Raw genomic sequence first — 20,258 nt, forward strand, 5'->3', positions numbered from 1 at the left:
GGAATTGGTTTTGGTGAAAAACATCTTCATATTCTTCTTTAACCTTTCAACTTTCTGTATCTTTTCTCTGGATTCAAGTTTTTCAGCTTACTCTGAAGTTTTGTCTTGTAGTTCCGTTTTACATTAAATTCCTTATTTACGGCCACAAAAGCTCTACAAAAAAGACACACGGGTTTACCGGCAATGTCAGTTAACATAATTTTCTCGGCCATTGTGGTTTTTAGCATCCGAGTATAGTTTGGAAGTTATCAGCGTTTCAAATACCCGGGCCTTTATAGTAGATGTATATAAAATGATTTCACGGGCCGAATATAATTGTACGCCGGGCCGGATGTGGCCCGCAGGCCGTGAGTTTGACGGCCATAGAGCCAGCTAATAGAGCCTTTACGTTTGCCTAAGACACATCCTTGGTGCAGGTGCTCACCGGCAGGTAAGTCAATGACAACATCTGCACGCTCGGCATGCGTATGGTAGGGCGTGGAGAAGATGCAGGTGTAGGTTCCCTGGTGCAGGTCGCTCCGAGGGTCCATCAGGCGCAGGGATCCGTCCCCGAACGGTACGCGGAAGCCGTCCAGCTCTGCGTGCAACTCCCAGCCAGGCGCCGAGCGACCCTCGCCAGAAATGCTGTCGTAGCTCAGTATGGGCGTGGCTGGATCGCGACCGTTGGAGAAGCTCCAGCGCAAGGTGGCGCTGTTCAGGTAAGGGGGAGCAAAGCAGGGGATGCTCACGTCCTGACCCTCATTACCTAAAATGGCTGCGGGAAGAAGACTGGTTGCCAGAGTTTCAGTTACATGTAAGTAATATAGAACTGCTTTTTTCCATCTTTGCTACATTGCAACGATCTGCCATATGCTGTCCGAGTCTGATGCCAAAATATTAACTCATGCGTTTGTTACCTCCCGTCTCGTTGACTGTAATGCACTACTATCAGATCAAGGTTACAGCGAGTACGAAATGCTGCAGCAATGCTTTTGATTAGGATAAGAACATTTGATCACATTACTCCAGTTTTAGCTGACCCACACTGGCGAGCTGCCAGTTCAAGATGTGATTTTAGGGTTCTTTTGGTGACTTGCAACATTTGCTCTTATGTGACTTAAAACTGATACTACATTACCCAAGATGCCACATTGTTACAGAGTGTACGCGGTGTTTCCTTTACTGTTTGTAGTTGTATGGTACAATTTACCTGTGAGTGACACGAAAGTAAAAACCCTGCCTAGCCACACACCTTGTCTCATCATTGAGCAGGGTTGGGTAGGGTTACTGTAACTGGATTACTTTCAATTACTTTTGGATTACTCCAATACCAAATATGCTAATAAAAGACAAAAGAAACTAAATATGAATTAAATTACTGAATTTTGTGCAGGCTTGGAATACATGGAACGGCAAAAATGATGTTGGCAAGCTGTTTGGATTGATTTTCATTTTGTTTCTGTCGCATTTTATGGTAGTTTTGCCGGAGATCAAAGTGATCAAAGCCAGGAGAGAAAGCTTACCACGTGTTGTGAGTCATCATTTTATTCATATTTAGTTTCTTTTGTCTTTTATAAGCATATTTGGTATTGGAGTAATCCAAAAGTAATTGAAAGTAATCCAGTTAAAGTAATCCTACCCAACCCTGTCATTGAGCGCATAAGAGACAGCACAGACTTGCCCCCTCACAGCGTTCTGATTTAATTGCCCCCTACTTTTCTGCTTGGAGCATTTGCTTGGAAAACACTGTTCTGCTTGAGATTCCATGAGCCAAGGAGAAATCTGCAGGTTCGTGTGCGTTTTCCATTTTGGCCTCATTGCTGCGAAATGCTCTGCACTCTGAGATGCAACTTCAGTGAAAGTGGTTAAATCTAGACTTAGGATGCACTTGTATTCTATCGCAGAGTTTGATGCTCGACTTCTTAAGGCCCACGTGCCCTGCATGATTTTGACGGTTTGTTTTCTTTATCTCAGGTGATACAAGTTATCCACTTATTAGCAAAGAGCTAGTCAGAGCTTGTTCATCATACTGGTGATTGGAATGACCCGTTTTGGAGGAGAGAAACCTCGGAAAAATATGAAAGACGTGTGACTCTCAAGGACCAGAGTGCCCACCTCTGTTCTACAGCTTATTAGTAATGTTGACATCATTCTCTTGTCTTCTTGTCCTTGAGGGAAAAGGAGCAGCCCAGGTGTTGCTCAGTGCATGCATTGGGATCCATTGTACCGGCATTTGGACCCGTATGTACGCTATAATCTAGAACAGGGGTAGGCAATTATTTGGAGTTTGGGGTAAAAAATGGGGCCAAAACTTGGGACAAATTCAAAAGTTTATGAATTAATATGCATGCATGTCATATTTCTCTATATTTGAGTTGAAATAGATTAGTTTCTTCAATTGGTTTTGAAATGCTCACAACTGAAGCGAAAATAATATGAGGTATCCTTTTTAAGAACAAAATTTGATATTTATCCATCCAGCACGGCGGCGCGGTGTTAGCGCATGTGCGGCGCAGTTCTGAGGTAATTTGTTCAAATCCAGCTACCAACCTTCCTGTGTGGAGTTTGCATGTTCTCCCCGTGCTTTCGTGGTTTTCCTTCAGGCACTCCGGTTTCCTCCCAAATTCCAAAAAACATGCCTTTTAGGTTAATTGGCCGGTCCAAATAGTCCCTAGGTGTGAATGAGTGAGTGAATTGTCTGTCCCTGTGTGCCCTGCGACTGGCTGGCAACCAGTTCAGAGTGTCCCCTGCCCACTGCCCGAAGATAGCTGGGATGGGGTCCAGCGCCCCCGCGACTCTACTGACATATTTGAGTCTGTCCTGTCCTTTTTTAAGGAAAAAATGAGTTTTAAAAATGCTACAGTTTTTTGGGGATGCTTAGGTTGAATTTGGTTGTGCTTGAGCACCCCCCAAAACGGGCTGGCTACCCCCATGCTTGAGAAGAACTGACCTCTCTCCCGCAAAGAGGAGGTCCATGCTGGTCCCCCGTAGGAGGTGGCCACCTTGCAGATGTAGATGAGCTCCGGGCGGTCGGGGAGAACTTTGAGGCGGCTGTCGGCCGAGTAGAGGCCATGCCCGTCGGGCAGCATGCGCGTGATCGGTCGCAGGTCTTGGAAAGTGGGCGGCTCGGTGGCCCAACTTACTCGTGGGGGCGGGAACACGTCACGAACACTGCACTTCATTTCCTCGTAGCCGCTCAGACGAGACATCTCCACCGAGATTCCTCGCACCGGTGCTGCAACAAATGACCTTGATTTATGACCGAACCTGTTACATTCAAGACGCTCAGATTTTCTAGGACAGGGTTCTTCAACCTTTTTCAAGCTGAGAGCCCCTCTTTTCTATTTAAGTCTAAAGGGCAGCCACATTGATATACATTTTTAAAAATAAAACCATATCTTGTAGAACTTACTATGTTGTTATTCTTAGGTAAGTTACTGAAAATAAAAAGAAGAGAAAACAAACAGAGAGAGAAAGAAAAAGCGAGAAAAAGATAGAAATACAGAGAAAAAGAAAGCGAAAGACAGGGTGAAAAAAGAGAAAGAAAAGGGAGGGAAAAATAAAGGGTGAAAAAGAGATAGAAAGAGAGAGCGAGAGGGAGATATAAAAATAACGAAAGAAAGAGAGCGAGACAGAGGACGATAATAAGAGAAATACAGAAAGAAAGAGAGTGAGAGAGGAAGTTAAAAAGATAAAGACAGAAAGAAAGAGAGACAGAGGGGAAGATAAAAAAAGAAACAGAAGAAAAAAGAGAGAGAGACAGAAACGGGAGAGATTCAAATAAATAAAGAAAGAGAGATAGCGAGAGAAAAAGAGAGGAATAGACAGAAGTGCAAAAGAAAGAAAAAGAGTGAAAAAGGAGAAGAAAAGAGATTAGTAAGAAGTAGAGTTAAACCAAACACAAAAAAATACTAGAAAATCACAATGACCCAGCACTGGTCAGGTATTTTCAGATCAAGTCAGTGGGCCCATCAGCTGTCCTCAGTGGGCCTCCGGGCTGATCTATGACAAGCCCGAACATAGCAAAGCCCAATAATAATCTATAGCGCAACAAACGCACCTTTAAGCAGTTAAAAGAGGTTGTAACACCAAACTGCTCCTCCAGAAAGATTTATGATTCTTCTTTAAAATACTGCCAAACATGAAAAAGGGGAATGTTGAGGGAAAAAGCGGCACCACTAAATCTCAATAAATAAATAAATAAACACATTTATAGCCTTTTGAATAGTTTATGAACACATATTGTGTAAGAATAAAACATATTTAAGAAGTAAACTGGTTCTAACACAATTCCCCCAATCACATATATGATTTTTGGGTGCAAAATGCCAATAATAAAATCATGACAATCCCACAATCAGCAAAGGCCAATAATGATTTATAGAGCATTGGATCAACACATCTTTAGGCAGTTAATTATCTCCTAGCACCACATTGCTCCTTTAATCAGATTTAAGACTCTTGTGTGCAAAGTACAGTAAATCTAAGAAACAAGTCAAAGGAACCTTATACAAACTGCTAACTACATCTGTTTTGTGCCCACCACTGCTACATTTATGACCCCGGGATCATTTGTTAAAAGCCCGAAAACCGCAAAGCCCAACAATGATATATAGCACAATAAATAAACTCTTAGATTAACACTCAACACATCAGAACTGGAAAAGGGACTATGGCCATCTGCATGGACAAAATCGCAAGTAATTATGCTACCAAAGAAAGGAAACCTTCAACTATGCTCCAACTACAGAACCATCAGTCTCATCTGCCATACAAGTAAAGTTAAGCTAAGGTCTTACTGGACAAATTGAAAACACGGGATGAAAACATCATGGGCAAAGAACAGGCAGATTTCAGGGAGGGAAGGAGCACCTCAGAACAGATTTTTGATCTGTGCATCCTATGTGAGAAGTTTCAACAACACCACAGAAACCTCTATCACATTTTTGTTGATTTCAAGTTGTTTGACTGAGTATGGCAAACCGCTTTCTGGGCCACCATGCGGAAGTACAACATGGGCCAGAAACTAGTTCAAACCATTGAACATCTGTATCCCAATGCCAACAGTGAGGTACTTATCAATGGTACCATTGGAGCCTAGATTCGCACCATAGTTGGTGTGAGACAAGGCTGCATTCTCTCTCCAACTTCTTCCCCGAAAAGATTGTCCGAAGCTCTGGAGCTACATGAAGGTACAGTCAGTATTGGGGGACACAACATCACTCCGTTTGGCTGTTGATATTGCGAGATTGGCATGAGACAAACAGGAACTTGGAGATCTGGTCAATAGCCTGGGCAAAGAATCAAGCCAGTATGGGATGGAAATAAGCACGGAAAAAACAAAAGTAGAAACCAACAATCCCCAAGGTATCACCACAAACATCTCCATCAGAGCTAGAACCTGTCACCAAATTTATATATCTTAGAGCGGTCATATCAAAGAGGGGTCACGACCAGAAATCATGGCCGACTACCTCAAACCTCAGCTGCACTTGCAAGACTTACACCCATCTGGAGGGACAAGAACATAGCAGTGAAATAAAAGATCAGACTCATGTAAGCGCTGACTTCTTCCATCTTCCTCTACGACTGTGAGACATGGACTCTCACAGGACAACTGGTTAAGAAAATCCAGGCCATGAAAACTTCTAGGCATCAGCTTCTTAGCCCATGTGACAAACTAAATAACATCAGAAAGGACATCGGACCCTACCAACCTACAACTGTTGTCAACTGTGGCAGACAGAAACTTCAGTGGTATGGTCACGTCACAAGATTATCAGGACCATCCATCCATCCATCCATCCATCCATCCATCGTCTTCCGCTTATCTGGGGTCGGTTCGCGGGGGCAGCAGCCTTATAAAGGAAGCCCAGATGTCCCTATCCTCAGCCACCTCATCCAGCTCATCGGACGGGATGCCGAGGCGTTCCCAGGCCAGCTTAGAAATGCAGTCCCTCCAGCGTGTCCCGGGTCGCCCCCAGGGCCTCCTGCCGGTGGGACATGTCTGGAACACCTCCCGAGGGAGGCGTCCAGAAGGCATCCTTATCAGATGCCTGAGCCACCTCAACTGGCTCCTCTTGATGCAGAGGAGTAGTGGCTCTACACAGAGTCCCTCACCTTATCTCTAAGGGAGAGCCCAGACACCCTGCAGAGGATACTCATTTCAGCCACTTGTATCCGGGATTGTGCTCTTTTAGTCATAACCCACAGTTCATGACCATAGGTGATGGTAGGAACGTAGATCGACTGGTAGATCGAGAGCTTGGCCTTTCGGTTCAGCTCCCTCTTCACCACGACGAACTGGTACAGGGTCCGAATGATAGCAGACTTTGCACCGACCCATCTGTCGATGTCCCGTTTCATCCTACCCTCACTCATGAACAAGACCCCAAGATACTTGAACTCCTCCACTTGGGGTAAGATCTCATCCCCAACCAGGAGGGAGCATGCTACCCTTTCCTGGCTGAGTACCATGGTCTCAGACCTTGAGGTGCTGATCCTCATCAGGACTGACCAGGATTATTCTGCAGGGTATAGTCCAAGAGCGCAGAGGGAGAGGAAGACCGAAAAGGACCGACAACATTAAGAAATGGTCTTGTGTCAACTTTGCCTCGACTCAAGAACAGGCCAGGGACCGTCAACAATGAAGAAGGCTGTCCAGAGTTGTGTCCTTCTTGGTTGAGGGATCTGTGAACCGGGAAATCAACACACCTGTAAGAAATACAATAAGATTTTCTAGCTCCTTGCTGCCCCTCTACAGATAGATTTCCTAGATCCTCAATAACTTTAGTTATTCCCTCGAACATAAAAGGGGAATGATTAAGAGAAGAAAAAGCAAACCAGTATATTAGAAAAAACATAGAAGCAATGAATGCATAGCTAAATACAGTTTTTATCCCTCAATTATTTATGACCATTATAAAACTGAACTTTACATTCCAGTGATTTTCAGGTTACCAACTTTAGTGAGGCTCAGGAAAATGAGTGACTCAATATTTAATTTCCAGCGGGTATGTCATACATCAGCAAAGACCTGGGATTATTTTTGACACCTTACACACAAGAAGCTCAATAATGATTTATGACACGATAAATCAACACACCTTTACGCAGTAAAATATCTGGCTCCAGTTTGAACGCCCCCCCCTATAAGATTTATGACGCTATAATAACAAACTTTTGAAGATGAAACAGGAGAATGTTTAGGAAATACGGGACACCATTGACACGAAAAACAAATCTAGATCTAGGTAATACAAAGCTCAATACACCGTTCAATAGTTTATGACCATATTGTAAAAAATGTGTAAGAAAACATGAAACCTCACGATCCAATTATTTGGGTGTTTTAAACTAGATAAGCCTTCAAGGATATTTCATTGGCAGTGGGGGTGTCATAAATCACCAAAGACCGTAAATCACTTGTAAGTTTGTCGTGCGACGTACCCTCCACCTTCAAGACAACTTTGGCGTTGTGCTCCCCCAGGGTGGTGCGCACGTGACAGCGGTAGGTGCCGCGGTCCTGCGGGCCTACGTCCTTGAGGATCAGGGTGGCGTTACCGTCGGCGACCATGGACGGCGACACGGCGGCCCGCCCGTGACTCTGCTGGACCAGGCTGCCGAAACTCAGCAACGGCGCCTCTTGCCGGAACCAGCGCACGCTCGCGTTGGGTCCGGGCGGAAACATGCAGGGGAGATGGCAGGCCTTCGACACCAGGCACCTCACTTTCGCGTCTGACAAAGACGACACACGCTTAGGTCAGTTTTGAACTACATAATCTTTTAGAATCAGGCCGAAAAAAAACGACAAAAATGAAACAATTGTGTGCTTGCACACAGATAAAGTCAGCTTGTTCTAGTACAGAGGTCTCCGACCTGGTGCCCACAGGCATCCAGGTTGCTCCAGGAGCACAGCTGAGGTGCCCGCCGACCTGTTCTGAAAAACTTCAACAGTGCTCGGTCATTGTGATTTTCTAGTAAAAAGCTTTTTTTTACGTGGTTGACTTAGTCAACTTAACCCTACTTCGTACTTCTTTCTCTCTCTCTGTGTGTCTCGCTCTCCATTTCTTTCGCTTTCTCTCCTTTCTCCATTTCTTTTTTTTTCTCAATTTGTCTTTTTCCTCCCTGTTTTCTCTCTCTCCCTCTCTTTCTCTCTTCCTTTTTCCGTCCTTCTGTTTCCCTCTTTTTCTCTTTTTCCTCCTCTCTCTCACTCTGTCTTTTTCCTTTTTCTCTTTCTTTCTCTTGTTCTCTTTCTCGCATTTTCCTCTCTCTCTCTCTCTCTCTCTCTCTCTCTCATCCTCTTTTTTCTCTTCCTTTTTACTTCCAATAATTAGTAAAAACATAGTACGTAGTAGTAAGATTAGCTATTATGTCACAAATGCATAGCAAACTGGGTGCACTAGCAAGTGGCTGAGTAGCTCTCAGTTTGAAAAAAGTTGGAGACCCCTGTTTTACATTTTGTACTCTTTAAATTGTTTTTTTTTAGTACTTTTTACTACTTATCTGTCACGACCCGGGACAAGCAGTGGACCCAAATGCGTAACGTTTCACACAATGCTTTATTAAGAGATCTGGAAGTCAAGGTGAGAGGAAAAGACAGCAATCTGGTGCTCGCTGGATAGGAGGGGCAGGAAGCCCTCGCGAACGAAGCGTGGTCGGAGATCGGAATCAAGTCGGGCAGCCCGGAAGGGAAACGGAGCGTGGTCAGAGATCGGAACATTTTTCCATACTTTTGTAGACTTTTTTTCCCTTATTTATTTGAGGGTTTTTTTAGTACTCTTTACTACTTATCGGAAAATTTTCATACTTTTTACTACTTCTAGGACTTTTTCACATGACTTAGTACTTTTTTCATACTTCTCATTTTTTCCACACTTTTCTGGACATACTTTACTTTTTAAAATGTTGGGGGTGTTTTACGTACTTTTTACGACTTATCAGTACTTTTTCGCGCTTTTTACTACTTTCAGAACTTTTTCATATGACTTAGTAATTTCTTTGGTGCATACCATTCCAAGTATATTTTCATTATTAGAGACATATCTCAAGCACACAGCAAAGCCAGAACGAAAAATAAATAAATATTTTAATGCAAAGTAACAAAAGAAAGCAATCGGACATATAGCTCATAGTTTGCATTTTGATCAGAAGTTCTTTCATTCTTTGCAACGCAGTGCTGCACACTTGTCTCTCGTGAACTCAACTGGCTTCTTGTTCTTTGACCGCGAGCTATCACGGTCAGGCCGCTTCTCTCCCAAAACGGTTTCTCCCAGCTTGTCTTTGTCTAATGACCTATTTTTGACCAGTTATGGATCAGGAAGCGACTACAGTAAGACCTCGGTTATCGCGGTTAATGGGGACCAAAACCACCCGCGATAAGTGAAAATCCGCCAAGTAGCGGTGCACCTTCAAATTTTATTTATTTATTTTTTTTTAAATTATTATTTTTTAGCCCCGGTAATTGGGGAACAAAACAACCCGCAAAAAGTGAAAATCTGCAAAGTAGTGACGACCCCTTCAAAAAGAAAAAAATCTCATCTCTCATTATCTGCACCGCTTCACGACAGGGTTTTTATTTGCGCCGCACCGTGGGTGCCGTTCGGTCACTCAGGGACAGCGCTTTATTGTTTAAATAAGCGCGTTATATCGACTACGATCGCTTAATCGTTTTAATTAGCAAGTATTATTGTTTCAATCTGCGTTTTATATAGAATACGATCGCTTTTGTTGGAAGCGCAGCAGAATGCGCGTTCACGCGAGGGGGGGAGGAGTTTGCATAGGAGTCGGATTTGGGCACAACACAGGCCGCCTTATCCCGCGTCCGCTGACGTTCTGCCGAAAAACCCCGCAAAAAGTTAAAATCTGCGAAGAGGCGACGCCCCTTCAAAAAAAAAAAAAGTTTTTTTTTTTTTTTTAACCATTACAGACCGCGAAGCTCTGAAGCCGTGAATGTCGAACCGCGAAGTAGCGAGGTCCCACTGTATTGTGTTTCAAAGTCGGGATGGTCCTGGTTTTTCTTGTTTGTCATCCTTCATTCAGAGGAATTCCCAGTTCCCTTTCTTCATTCTTTGGCTCCTTATCCTGAGTTTTTCCGCATTTTCTTTTACCTGACAATGACACAGACAGTTTTACAGTTTTTTTCATGATCACTTGTGGAGGTGTCACCAGACTCCATCTTGTTCTGATGGATCAGAAAAACATTTGCAGGTGCAGCAACAGTTTCTACATGTGTACTTGCCGATCCAGTAGACGAGTCCCACTGCCACCCCAGATCCGAGCGTCCCCAAAACACCTGCCACAATGTCCACCTCCCAGGGAGGTACTGAAAGCAAGGATACCATACATTCAGTTAGAAAACAACCAAAGCGAAGCCTGTGATGACCAAGCCTAGATACGAATTTGCAAGTCTTGACCCATATGGTTTTCTGTATTTTTAGTCTGATGCGGAGATGGATTTTTGGCTTTAGTGATTAATCAAAGGTCACTGCTGATAAATCAGGACAAGATCTGAGTTTTCATTGTTCATCACTTTGAGCTCACCGTCTTCAGTCCCGGCCACTCTCAGAATCACATCTAGGAAACGCGAGTTGGTGGCGTTGCTTAGCATGCATGTGTACGTGCCGCTCATGTTCCTGTTGAGCTCGTGCAAGTGGAGGGAGCCTGTTTGGGACACGTCCTTTACGTAGTTCTGCCACTGGTCAGCCACAAAGAGGGCGTGGCCTGCACGTCTGCTGGCGATAACCTCGCTGTGGTTGAAGGTCCACAACAGGCGGTGCTGGCCCATCACGGGAACGCACTCCAAGCTGGTTTCGGCCACGGAGATATTTAACACTGCAGGACATTTGAAATTTTTAATTTTCCCTGTCAAGGATGGAACAAGCAGACTTGTAGAGTGAAAAAAAACTATGTTTAAAAAAAACAAAAACAAAAAAAAACTATTTTGGGTCAAGTGTCCATCTTTTGTGTGGAATCGAGTCACATGGTGTGAAGCCCCCAAAATCATTTGAATAACTCAACATTGCTAAAATCAAACTTGGCAGGCTCACGTGTTTCCCTCCATGTGGCATCGCTGCTGTTGTAGCCGGCTTGCACGTGGCAGATGTATTCCAAATGTTTCAGCGTGGCGTTCTCAGTCAGATTCAGCCAACCGGTGATGTTGTAAAGCTGCGTCTTCGAGTTAATCTTGACCTCGCTGCTGTTGGCCTGGCCGAGAGGCAGCGCCGAATCCGTGGACCAGTTCAGGCGGGGCCGAGGGTAAATCCTGTCCGAGCTGCAGACCAGCCCAAGCATGGCCTCTCGACGGATCTGGATGGTTGTGATCGGAGCTGCGTACGGACCCAAAACCACGTCAAGCCACCAAAAACAACAAAACCTCAGAAGACTCACCTTCTACGCGTAGCTGGATAAAGGTTTCATTCTTGTCTGTGAGGGTCCCCACATAGCACTTGTAGTCACCTTCATCAGCCACTGCAACTGACGCAAGCAGAAGAGACGCGTTCCCTTCGCCGATTTTGTCCTTGAACAGCGACGTCCGTCCCTTGTATCGTTGGTCTTGATAGGCCGTCTGGTCGGCGCCGTGATAGAAAGAGTGGACTTTTAAGTTGTCCCCCGGCTGTCTGATCCAGTGGATGACCACGTCGTCGCCCACCGGGAAGACTGCTTCTAAAAGGCAGCTGGCGTTCCAGCGACAAATAACCTCTCTCCGGCCTGCATAAGAGCGCCACCAATAGGGCCCAATCCAATCAGAATCAAACTTTGACGGACCACACAGCAAAATCTTATCTAATCCATATTCATGTAACGGGTGTGATAATAACTTTTATTTTATTGAAATTCCTGCTAAAATATGTGTATAGTTTTTGGTAAATGTCCTGCAATGCTGAGTCCAACAGTGCCATCTGCTGGTATGGGGTGGGGTTTGGTTTTGGCTTCTAACATGTGACCAGGAGGTGGGGTTTGTTGTCAGTTTTACCAGAGTACTACAAAGGTAAGACATATCTTTTGGTGCTCCACAAAATAAGTTAATTTTAAACTTTATAACCCCAGCTGACAAATCTCTCAACATGCATAGTAATGTGATTGATATTGTCAAGCTGTTTAGGTTTATTTTCGTTTTGTTTCTGTTTTACTAAATATTAATTCCCCTTGTAGAGATCAAAGAGATCTGACCCAGCAGAAAAAGCTAATGTTGTGACTCATCCATTTGCAGGTAAATTGTACCCATTTTTATACTCATTATTGTTTTTATTCCTATTTTTCATATACATTAAAAAAAGGATGATGTTGGTTAAAATTCAGAGTAAAGAAAAACATGTTGAATTCATTGTAAACGTTAAAAATCCACTATACGATCTCTTGTTAAAAGTATCTTGTTAAAATGCAAAGATTTATACATGTATTGTAATATTCTAAAATGTATTTTCTGTAAAGTGAAAAGAAAGCTCTTTGATATGCTTTGTTGTCAGTTTTACCAGAGTACTACAAAGAGATCAAAGAGATCTGACCCAGCAGAAAAAGCTAATGTTGTGACTCATCCATTTGCAGAAACTGTAATAATAAAAACCTCATCATCCAGTCCAGCGTGAATGTGGATCTTTGGTGGGACACGTACACCGCGGTTACATTCAAATAAGTGCAATCAGATCAAGTCGAAATTTGATTTACATGAACAAGACAATTTGAATTTGGATTGACTTGATGGCCAATCAAATCGAAATGATTTGAATGAAAGTGGAAATTACATTGAAGGCCAATGGAATTAACAATGACTAACAAAGATACAGTTAAGAATGTACCGAGGTCATGAAGCAGCCACGTGCAGCCACCCCCTCCCCCACGCCACTTCAAGTTCGGCCCTATGAATAGATCCACTGTGGCTGCATCCACCCGCTAACAAATTCTTGACGCAGCTGCTCTGTGAGAAAATCTGTTTCCGTCCCAGTAAAGGCTACGAAATATTTCCTAGAACCAGCTCGTATACACTTCAATAAAAAAACAAAACATCATGCTTACATCTGCAGTTAATGTTGCGACTTTAAGATATGAACACTCGCCCACTTGATTTTTTTGAATGCCGATGTCTGAGAATATTGCATTTTTGTTGGACTTCAAGGTATTCCCAAACACCAATTTCTTTTTTCAGTTAAGCAGAGAACGTGTAGTGTTCCTACCCACAACTATGCAAGTATGTAGCTAAATATCTAGATGTATTTGGATGACTACCTTTACTTCTACTTGAGTAATATTATTCTGAAGTAACAGTACTTTTACTTGAGTAACATTTTGCGCTACTCTACCTACCTCTGCCCATTTCTGCTTGGAGAAATTGGAACTATGCTTACTCTGTCCCTGAAAGACTTAGGTTTTCATTTGTAATTTAAGCCGCGTGTTATGGTTGGTATCATTTTGTCCGGCTAGCTTAATATTAGCATCGGGGCTGCCAAGGGCTCCCTGTTTTGTTTGCTTCCGGTTGGCGCTCACTGGCTGCCAACCATGTATATTTTGTCTGGCTAGCCTGGCATTCGTGCCAATTTAGCTGTGTTTCTTTGTTTGTTTACTCCTGGACAGCTTTGTATTCTTAGATAGACCTTTATTGTTCCCAGGGTGAGATTTGTTTTCATAGACCCCTCAGAAACACATAATACAAGGACAAATATGAACAATACGCAGGGCATCACAAATGCAGATGATTGGATAAAATTATGAGACAGTTAAATACAGCAATAGCAGAATATCTTTTACTGAAGCGTTTCCGCTTCCACATCAGAGTTCTGTACTAGCGGCCCGATAGAAGTGCAGAAGTAATTGTGTATTGGATGATCTAAGTCCTGGCCATACGTATGATGGCTTTATCGTTGAGGTTTGAGATGTATGTGATGGGCAGATTAATGATGTTTGAGACTGTACGGGTGATCTTAGTTGCCAAAGCAGTTTTTCGTTGTTGGTTCGCGGTTAATCTGGCTGCACATTTCCTGTTTTTTGGTCGGCAAGCCTCACATTTTTCCGCCAAGGCCGCAGCCGCCTGTCATTGATCGGTCCCGGTTATCCCTTTGTACTGTTACTTCATCCACCTGCAACATAAGCATTCTCCACAAAAACTACTAAAACTATCCCTGAACCACTTTTAACCTCTTTGACAAATTAACACGTAAACCAATACAGTGCCTGGCTTGCAAGGGTGCTGGTGTTCCTCTGATGACGTTACAGCTCAGGATGATCAAGACAAGACAAGCCGACTTTTAAAATACATTATCTCAAAAAAAATAATTGGAATATGCCAATGGAATATTTGCAGTGAAGAAAATAAGTATTTGAACACCCTGCTATTTTGATATTTCTCCCGCTTAGAAATCAGGGAGGGGTCTGAAATATTCATCATAGGTGCATCTTCACTGTGAGAGAGATAAACTAAAAAGAAAATCCAGAAATCACAATGCATGTTTTTTTACAATTTATTTGTGTGATACAGTCGCAAATAAGTATTTGAACACCTGTGTATAATCTAGAATTTTGACCCTAAAAGACCTGTTAGTGCGCCTATTAGAAGTCCACCTGCATTCCATGTATCATCTTGAATCAGATGTACCTGTTTGAGGTTGTTAGCTGCATAAAGTCACCTGTCCACCCCATACAATCAGTAAGACTTCAACTTGTAACATAGCAAAGACCAAATAACTGTCCAAAGACAAAATTTTACAACCTCCACAAGGCTGGAAAAGGCTACGGAGCAATTGCAAAGAAGCTTTGTGAAAAAAGGTCCACTGTTGGAGCAATTATTAGAAAATGGAAGAAGCTAAACATGACCGTCAATCTCAATTGAAGTGGAGCCCCATGCAAGATATCACCTCGTGGGGTCGCAATGATTCTAAGAAACGGAACTACACGACAGGAGATGGTTAATGACCTGAAAAGAACTGGGACCACCATTTCCAAGGTAACTGTAGGTAATAAAACCAAGACGTCATGGTTTGAAATCATGCATGGCCTGAAAGGTTCCCCTGCTTAAACCAGCACATGTCAAGGCCCGTCTCAAGTTTGCATAAGACCACGGGAGTGATGGGAGAACGTTTTGTGGTCAGATGAGACCAAAATAGAACTTTTTGGTCATAATTCTACAAAACGTGTTTGGAGGAAGAAGAATGAGCAGTACAATCCGAAGAACACCATCCCTACTGTGAAGCATGGGGGTCGTAGCATCATGCTTCCAGGGTGTTTTTCTGCACATGGGACAGGACGAGTGCTGTGCATTAAAAAGAGGAAGACTGGAGCCATGTAGTGTGAGATTTTGGGGAACAACCTCCTTCCCCTCAGTCAGAGCATTGAAGATGGGTCATGGCTGGGTCTTCCAACACGACACCCAAAGCACACAGCCAGGAAAACCAAGGAGTGGCTCTGTAAGAAGCATATAAAGATTCTAGCATGGCCCAGCCAGTCTCAAGACCTGAACCCAATCAAAATTTTTTGGAGGGAGCTCAAACTCTGTGTTTCTCAGTGACAGCCCAGAAACCTGACTGATCTAGAGAAGATCTGTGTGGAGGAGTGGTCCTAGATCCCTCCTGTAGTGTGTGCAAACCTGGTGAAAAACTACAGGAAACGTTTGACCTCTGTAATAGCAAACAAAGGCAAATGTTAACATTTCTTTTCTGAGCTGTTCAAATACTTATTTGCAGCTATATCACACAAATAAATCATTAAAAAATCACGAATTGTGATGTCTGGATTTTTCTTTTTAGATGATCTCTCTCACAGTGGGCATCCACCTACGATGAAAATTTCAGGCCTCTCCATGATTTCTAAGTGGGAGAAATAGCAAAATAGCAGGGTGTTCAAATACTTACTTTTTCACTGTATATAGATTTTATGCAAGAACAGGGTACTATTTCCTCACATTTTGCATGTTTGGGAATTTGGGAATAACTTTTAAGTTGGCTAATTCATTCTGTGAGCCACAACCCCAGTTGGACACTCTCACAGGCCCTGTTCACTCGGACACACTCTCAAATATGATTCCGACAATTAAGAACTATCCCAGACAATTTGTTAAATCTTTTCCTTTTTCGGTTTTAGTCAAAATAATCCGGTCTTAATGAGTTGAAGGTGAGTTCGAGGTCAAAGAGCAGCAAGCATAGCGCAATTTATCTCCAGTAAGATCATAAAATTCTGTTTTTATTGTGTTACATTTGAACCAGATCACAGTCCAGCAACGTACAAGGAACACGTAGTTTCAAAACTGAAACCTCGTGTTACTGGTTAACTCGTTAATTAGACCTCAACTTCCTTCTCCTGATTTGGAAGTCAAGAAATACGGCTCTCAATTGTCCATGCCAGAAAAGCAAAAATGTGAAAAGAAAAAAAATAGTAATGCACTTCTATTTACAAATAAATCAACATATCAGTGCTGGCAGATGGAAACCAAATTTAAGATTAACGTTCCATCACTGAGATAAATTACATCTTATTTTTTTATCCCCCAAACTGTAACTTATTGGTGTCTTAATGTCCTGTAATCTTTTTATTAGCCCATAAGTCCAAATCGACATTTTAATAATTGATTAGTAAACAGTCACTAAAAAAGTTAGACATTTTGACCCACCAACTCTTCAGAAACATCACCCTCAAAAAATATTAATGAATAAAAGTTGTACCTCCTTGTACCAAAGTACACAGAAATGGAGCAAGGAGCAAGCGAAGTGCAAACAGCCACTTCATCTTCTCATCTACCGTTTTTATTCCATCTGTTAGCTCTCAATTGGACTCCACCAACTGCTCCAGCAACATTCCATGCTCTTGACTGAGGGTGTTGGGCGAAAAGCTCCCAATCCCATTTCTCTCACTCGGCCCTGAGAACCCTCCAGTGAGGTCACTCGATAGAGGAGTGCCCTCCGCGAGTTGAGCGCAAAGTGGAGACGGTTTGGACAAGACTTGCAAGGTTCCACCCCTGTCCAGGAGATGGCGGTAATATTAATTGGCTGTAGACCTCAGTGACGTATTGGTCTACGTCACATGTAAACAACTTGAGTCTCAACCTGTGGTGTGTCAGTTGGAGAGTTCGTGCAACGTTAAAAATGCCCGCTACAGCTGTGTTATTACCGATTGCCTGAAAGCTCATCATCTTTTCCGTGTCTCCAATCAACGGGGGAGAAATGTGCTATACTGAAGACAGCTTCGGCGCTATGTAGTGCTGATTCATCTTTACAAGGTACGTACACTCATTAAAAAAAATGACCCGTTCGGTCAAATACAGTAAAAAGTTAACATACAATGCACGTTCACATAATACCTTATGTTTGTGTAGACATAAATGGCAATCTACTTATTAGTATCTTAATGCCATTTTATGACATATAGTAGGGGTCTTTAGTGTGTGACATGATGAAAAGTAAACACACACAAGAACAGTCCACCTGACCCTTAAGCTGACATAATATCGTCACCAAACTTCCCTGTACGACCCAAAAACCTTAGTTCATAAGGAATTTAATTCAAAAGAGTTGTCATTGGATATAAAAAAGGTAATTTCAACATTTTTTCATGATGCTTACATCATCTATGTGTAACGGGTGTAATAATAACTTTTATTTTATTGAAATTCCTGCTAAAATATGTGTATAGTTTTTGGTAAATGTCCTGCAATGCTGAGTCCAACAGTGCCATCTGCTGGTATGGGGTGGGGTTTGGTTTTGGCTTCTAACATGTGACCAGGAGGCGGGGTTTTGTCAGTTTAACCAGAGTACTACAAAGGTAAGACATATCTTTTGGTGCTCCACAAAATAAGTTAATTTTAAACATTATAACCCCAGCTGACAAATCTCTCACCATGCATAGTAATGTGATTGATATTGTCAAGCTGTTTTGATTTATTTTCGTTTTGTTTCTGTTTTACTAAATATTAATTCCCCTTGTAGAGATCAAAGAGATCAAACCCAGCAGAAAAAGCTAATGTTGTGACTCATCCATTTGCAGGTAAATTGTACCCATTTTTATACTCATTATTGTTTTTATTCCTATTTTTTCATATACATTAAAAAAGGATGATGTTGGTTAAAATTCAGAGTAAAGAAAAACATGTTGAATTCATTGTAAACGTTAAAAATCCACTATACGATCTCTTGTTAAAAGTATCTTGTTAAAATGCAAAGAATTATAAATGTATTGTGATATTCTAAAATGTATTTTCTGTAAAGTGAAAAGACAGCTCTTTGATATGCTTTGTTGTCAGTTTAACCAGAGTACTACAAAGAGATCAAAGAGATCAAACCCAGCAGAAAAAGCTAATGTTGTGACTCATCCATTTGCAGAACTGTAATAATAAAAACCTCATCATCCAGTCCAGCGTGAATGTGGATCTTTGGTGGGACACGTACAACGCGGTTACATATGCCCACATTTATGTCTAAATTGTTTGTTATCTATTGTGTTCCAGAGTGGCTGTCCCATAAGCGTGGACAGGTTGGACAGGAATGTTCCCATCCTGTGCTTATGGTTCGATGTGAAGTCAAAACTCATTCAGGACTTAAGGTTGAGCAAAAAGGTCATGTGGGCCCTGCAGGAGCTGCTAAAGAGGGAACAGGGCCATGGCTGGAGGTCCTGATCTACGTGTACTGGCTGGCCCACGGTCTGTCCCACCGTGTGGTGTCACGGGTCTTCAGGGTTCCCAGGTCCACCATACACAGAATTGTCCACAGTTAATATGGAATAAATTGCCCAAAAGCCATGTTTTAGGCTTTGGAAGTCAGACCCACATTTGCATTCCGTGCTTTTCTGCATTACTATTCAATAAACATCTTTATTTTGAGTAACACCTTGGTGGTTTATTTCATAATGATGTGAGATACTGTGTGTGAACTATGTGACTGTTGGACAGAAAACAACTACAAATCACTCCAGTTGAAATAATAGTTTACTTTCAGAAAAACAAAATCACATTGGGCCGAAATACATAATAGTAAATAAATAATATGTCACAAATTGTAACAAAAATATACCAATACTTCCATAAAGCTGGAAAACACAAACTGGAAGTTCATTGAGTTCTTAATAAAATAAAATATTTTCCTTTTATAAAACAAAGGGAAACATTGCAGGGATGTCACTGTTCTGGAAATTTGTCCACGAGCTTCCCAAAAAGGACGGGAACCGCTCAGTTTTGGCCACAGTTTCCTCGAGCCTTTTCCTCACTCCGGCAGACTCCGCTTTCAAAAAGTCAAGGAGTGTATCGTGCTTCCTTTTTTTTCTGGGTGATTTGGGGTTTGGCGCCGGATTAGAAGATGCCAACGACGTGCCCGTTGGTGTGGATGGCGTGGTAGCTGTGATGGTGGCCAGCTCTTCCACGGGACGTTCTACATTGGCCTTTAGGTTGGGTGGAAAAAACAAGAATTACTTAATGCTTGTGTATTGCACAAAAACAACTGTGTATAGGATGCTCAACAAGTTGATGTGAGAAATTATAGGATGTGTTCTGGATAATTATTTGATAGTGAATAGATACACAAAATTGACATGTTATTCTTATGGCTGTAAGAGCCTTCTATTGGCCAGCATCACATATGCTTTAGAATTGTCTCCACATTTGGACAACATTTTGAGAAGGTAATTAGTTTACTTAATATGTGTTTACAGAGAAGGCAAGTCAAGTCAAGTCAAGTCATTTTTATTTGTATAGCCCTAAATCACGAAGAGTCTCAAAGGGCTTCACAGATTGTTACACTATATTACACAAACTATTTTCAACCGACAAGAGGAGTAGGTTATTCGTATGCAATGGAGTAGAAGTGAGTTTTAAGTTTAGATTTAAACATTTCCACTGAGGTTGCAGATCGAATCTCAGGGGGAAGAGCATTCCACAGCACCGGTGCCCGGATGGAGAACGCTCTCGAACCAGCAGAAGACTTCTTTGCTCTCGGGATCACCAGAAGACCAGCACTCTCAGATCGTAGGCTTCGGACCGGGACATAGGGGCAAATCAGATCTGAAAGATAAGAGGGAGCAAGTCCATGTATGATTTTGTACAATACTAAGAGAACTTTGAAGTCACATCTTTGGCTAACTGGGAGCCAATGCAGGTTAGCCAAAATCGGTGTTATGTGATCGTACTTTTTTGTCCTAGTTAAAAGTCTCGCTGCGGCATTTTGTACTAGCTGAAGAGACTTGATTCTGGACTTCGGGAGACCGGAGAGTAGTGCATTGCAGTAATCGAGACGGGAGGTAACAAATGCATGAATTATTGTTTCCGCATCAGACTGAGACAGTATTGAACGGATTTTAGCAATGTTGCGAAG

At 42.4% G+C, this 20,258-nt stretch overlaps 1 protein-coding gene across 1 annotated transcript in view; it reads right to left on the reverse strand.

Moving 5' to 3' along the window:
* The window catches only part of LOC148348287 (uncharacterized), a 40,197-nt gene that overhangs the window by 10,820 nt on the left and 9,119 nt on the right, over positions 1 to 20,258 (reverse strand). Inside the window, exons 5-12 of the mRNA XM_088322859.1 lie at positions 11,368 to 11,679; positions 11,028 to 11,306; positions 10,522 to 10,812; positions 10,220 to 10,303; positions 10,008 to 10,088; positions 7,429 to 7,716; positions 2,930 to 3,214; positions 425 to 754 (exon numbers count right to left, since the gene is read on the reverse strand). Of these exons, the coding sequence (XP_088178985.1) occupies positions 425 to 754; positions 2,930 to 3,214; positions 7,429 to 7,716; positions 10,008 to 10,088; positions 10,220 to 10,303; positions 10,522 to 10,812; positions 11,028 to 11,306; positions 11,368 to 11,679 (1,950 nt within the window). The remainder of the gene's footprint in view (positions 1 to 424; positions 755 to 2,929; positions 3,215 to 7,428; positions 7,717 to 10,007; positions 10,089 to 10,219; positions 10,304 to 10,521; positions 10,813 to 11,027; positions 11,307 to 11,367; positions 11,680 to 20,258) is intronic.

Source organism: Urocampus carinirostris, chromosome 18 (assembly GCF_059441175.1).
Source record: "Urocampus carinirostris isolate Australia breed hairy pipefish chromosome 18, RoL_Ucar_1.0, whole genome shotgun sequence".
Taxonomy (NCBI): Eukaryota; Metazoa; Chordata; class Actinopteri; order Syngnathiformes; family Syngnathidae; genus Urocampus; species Urocampus carinirostris.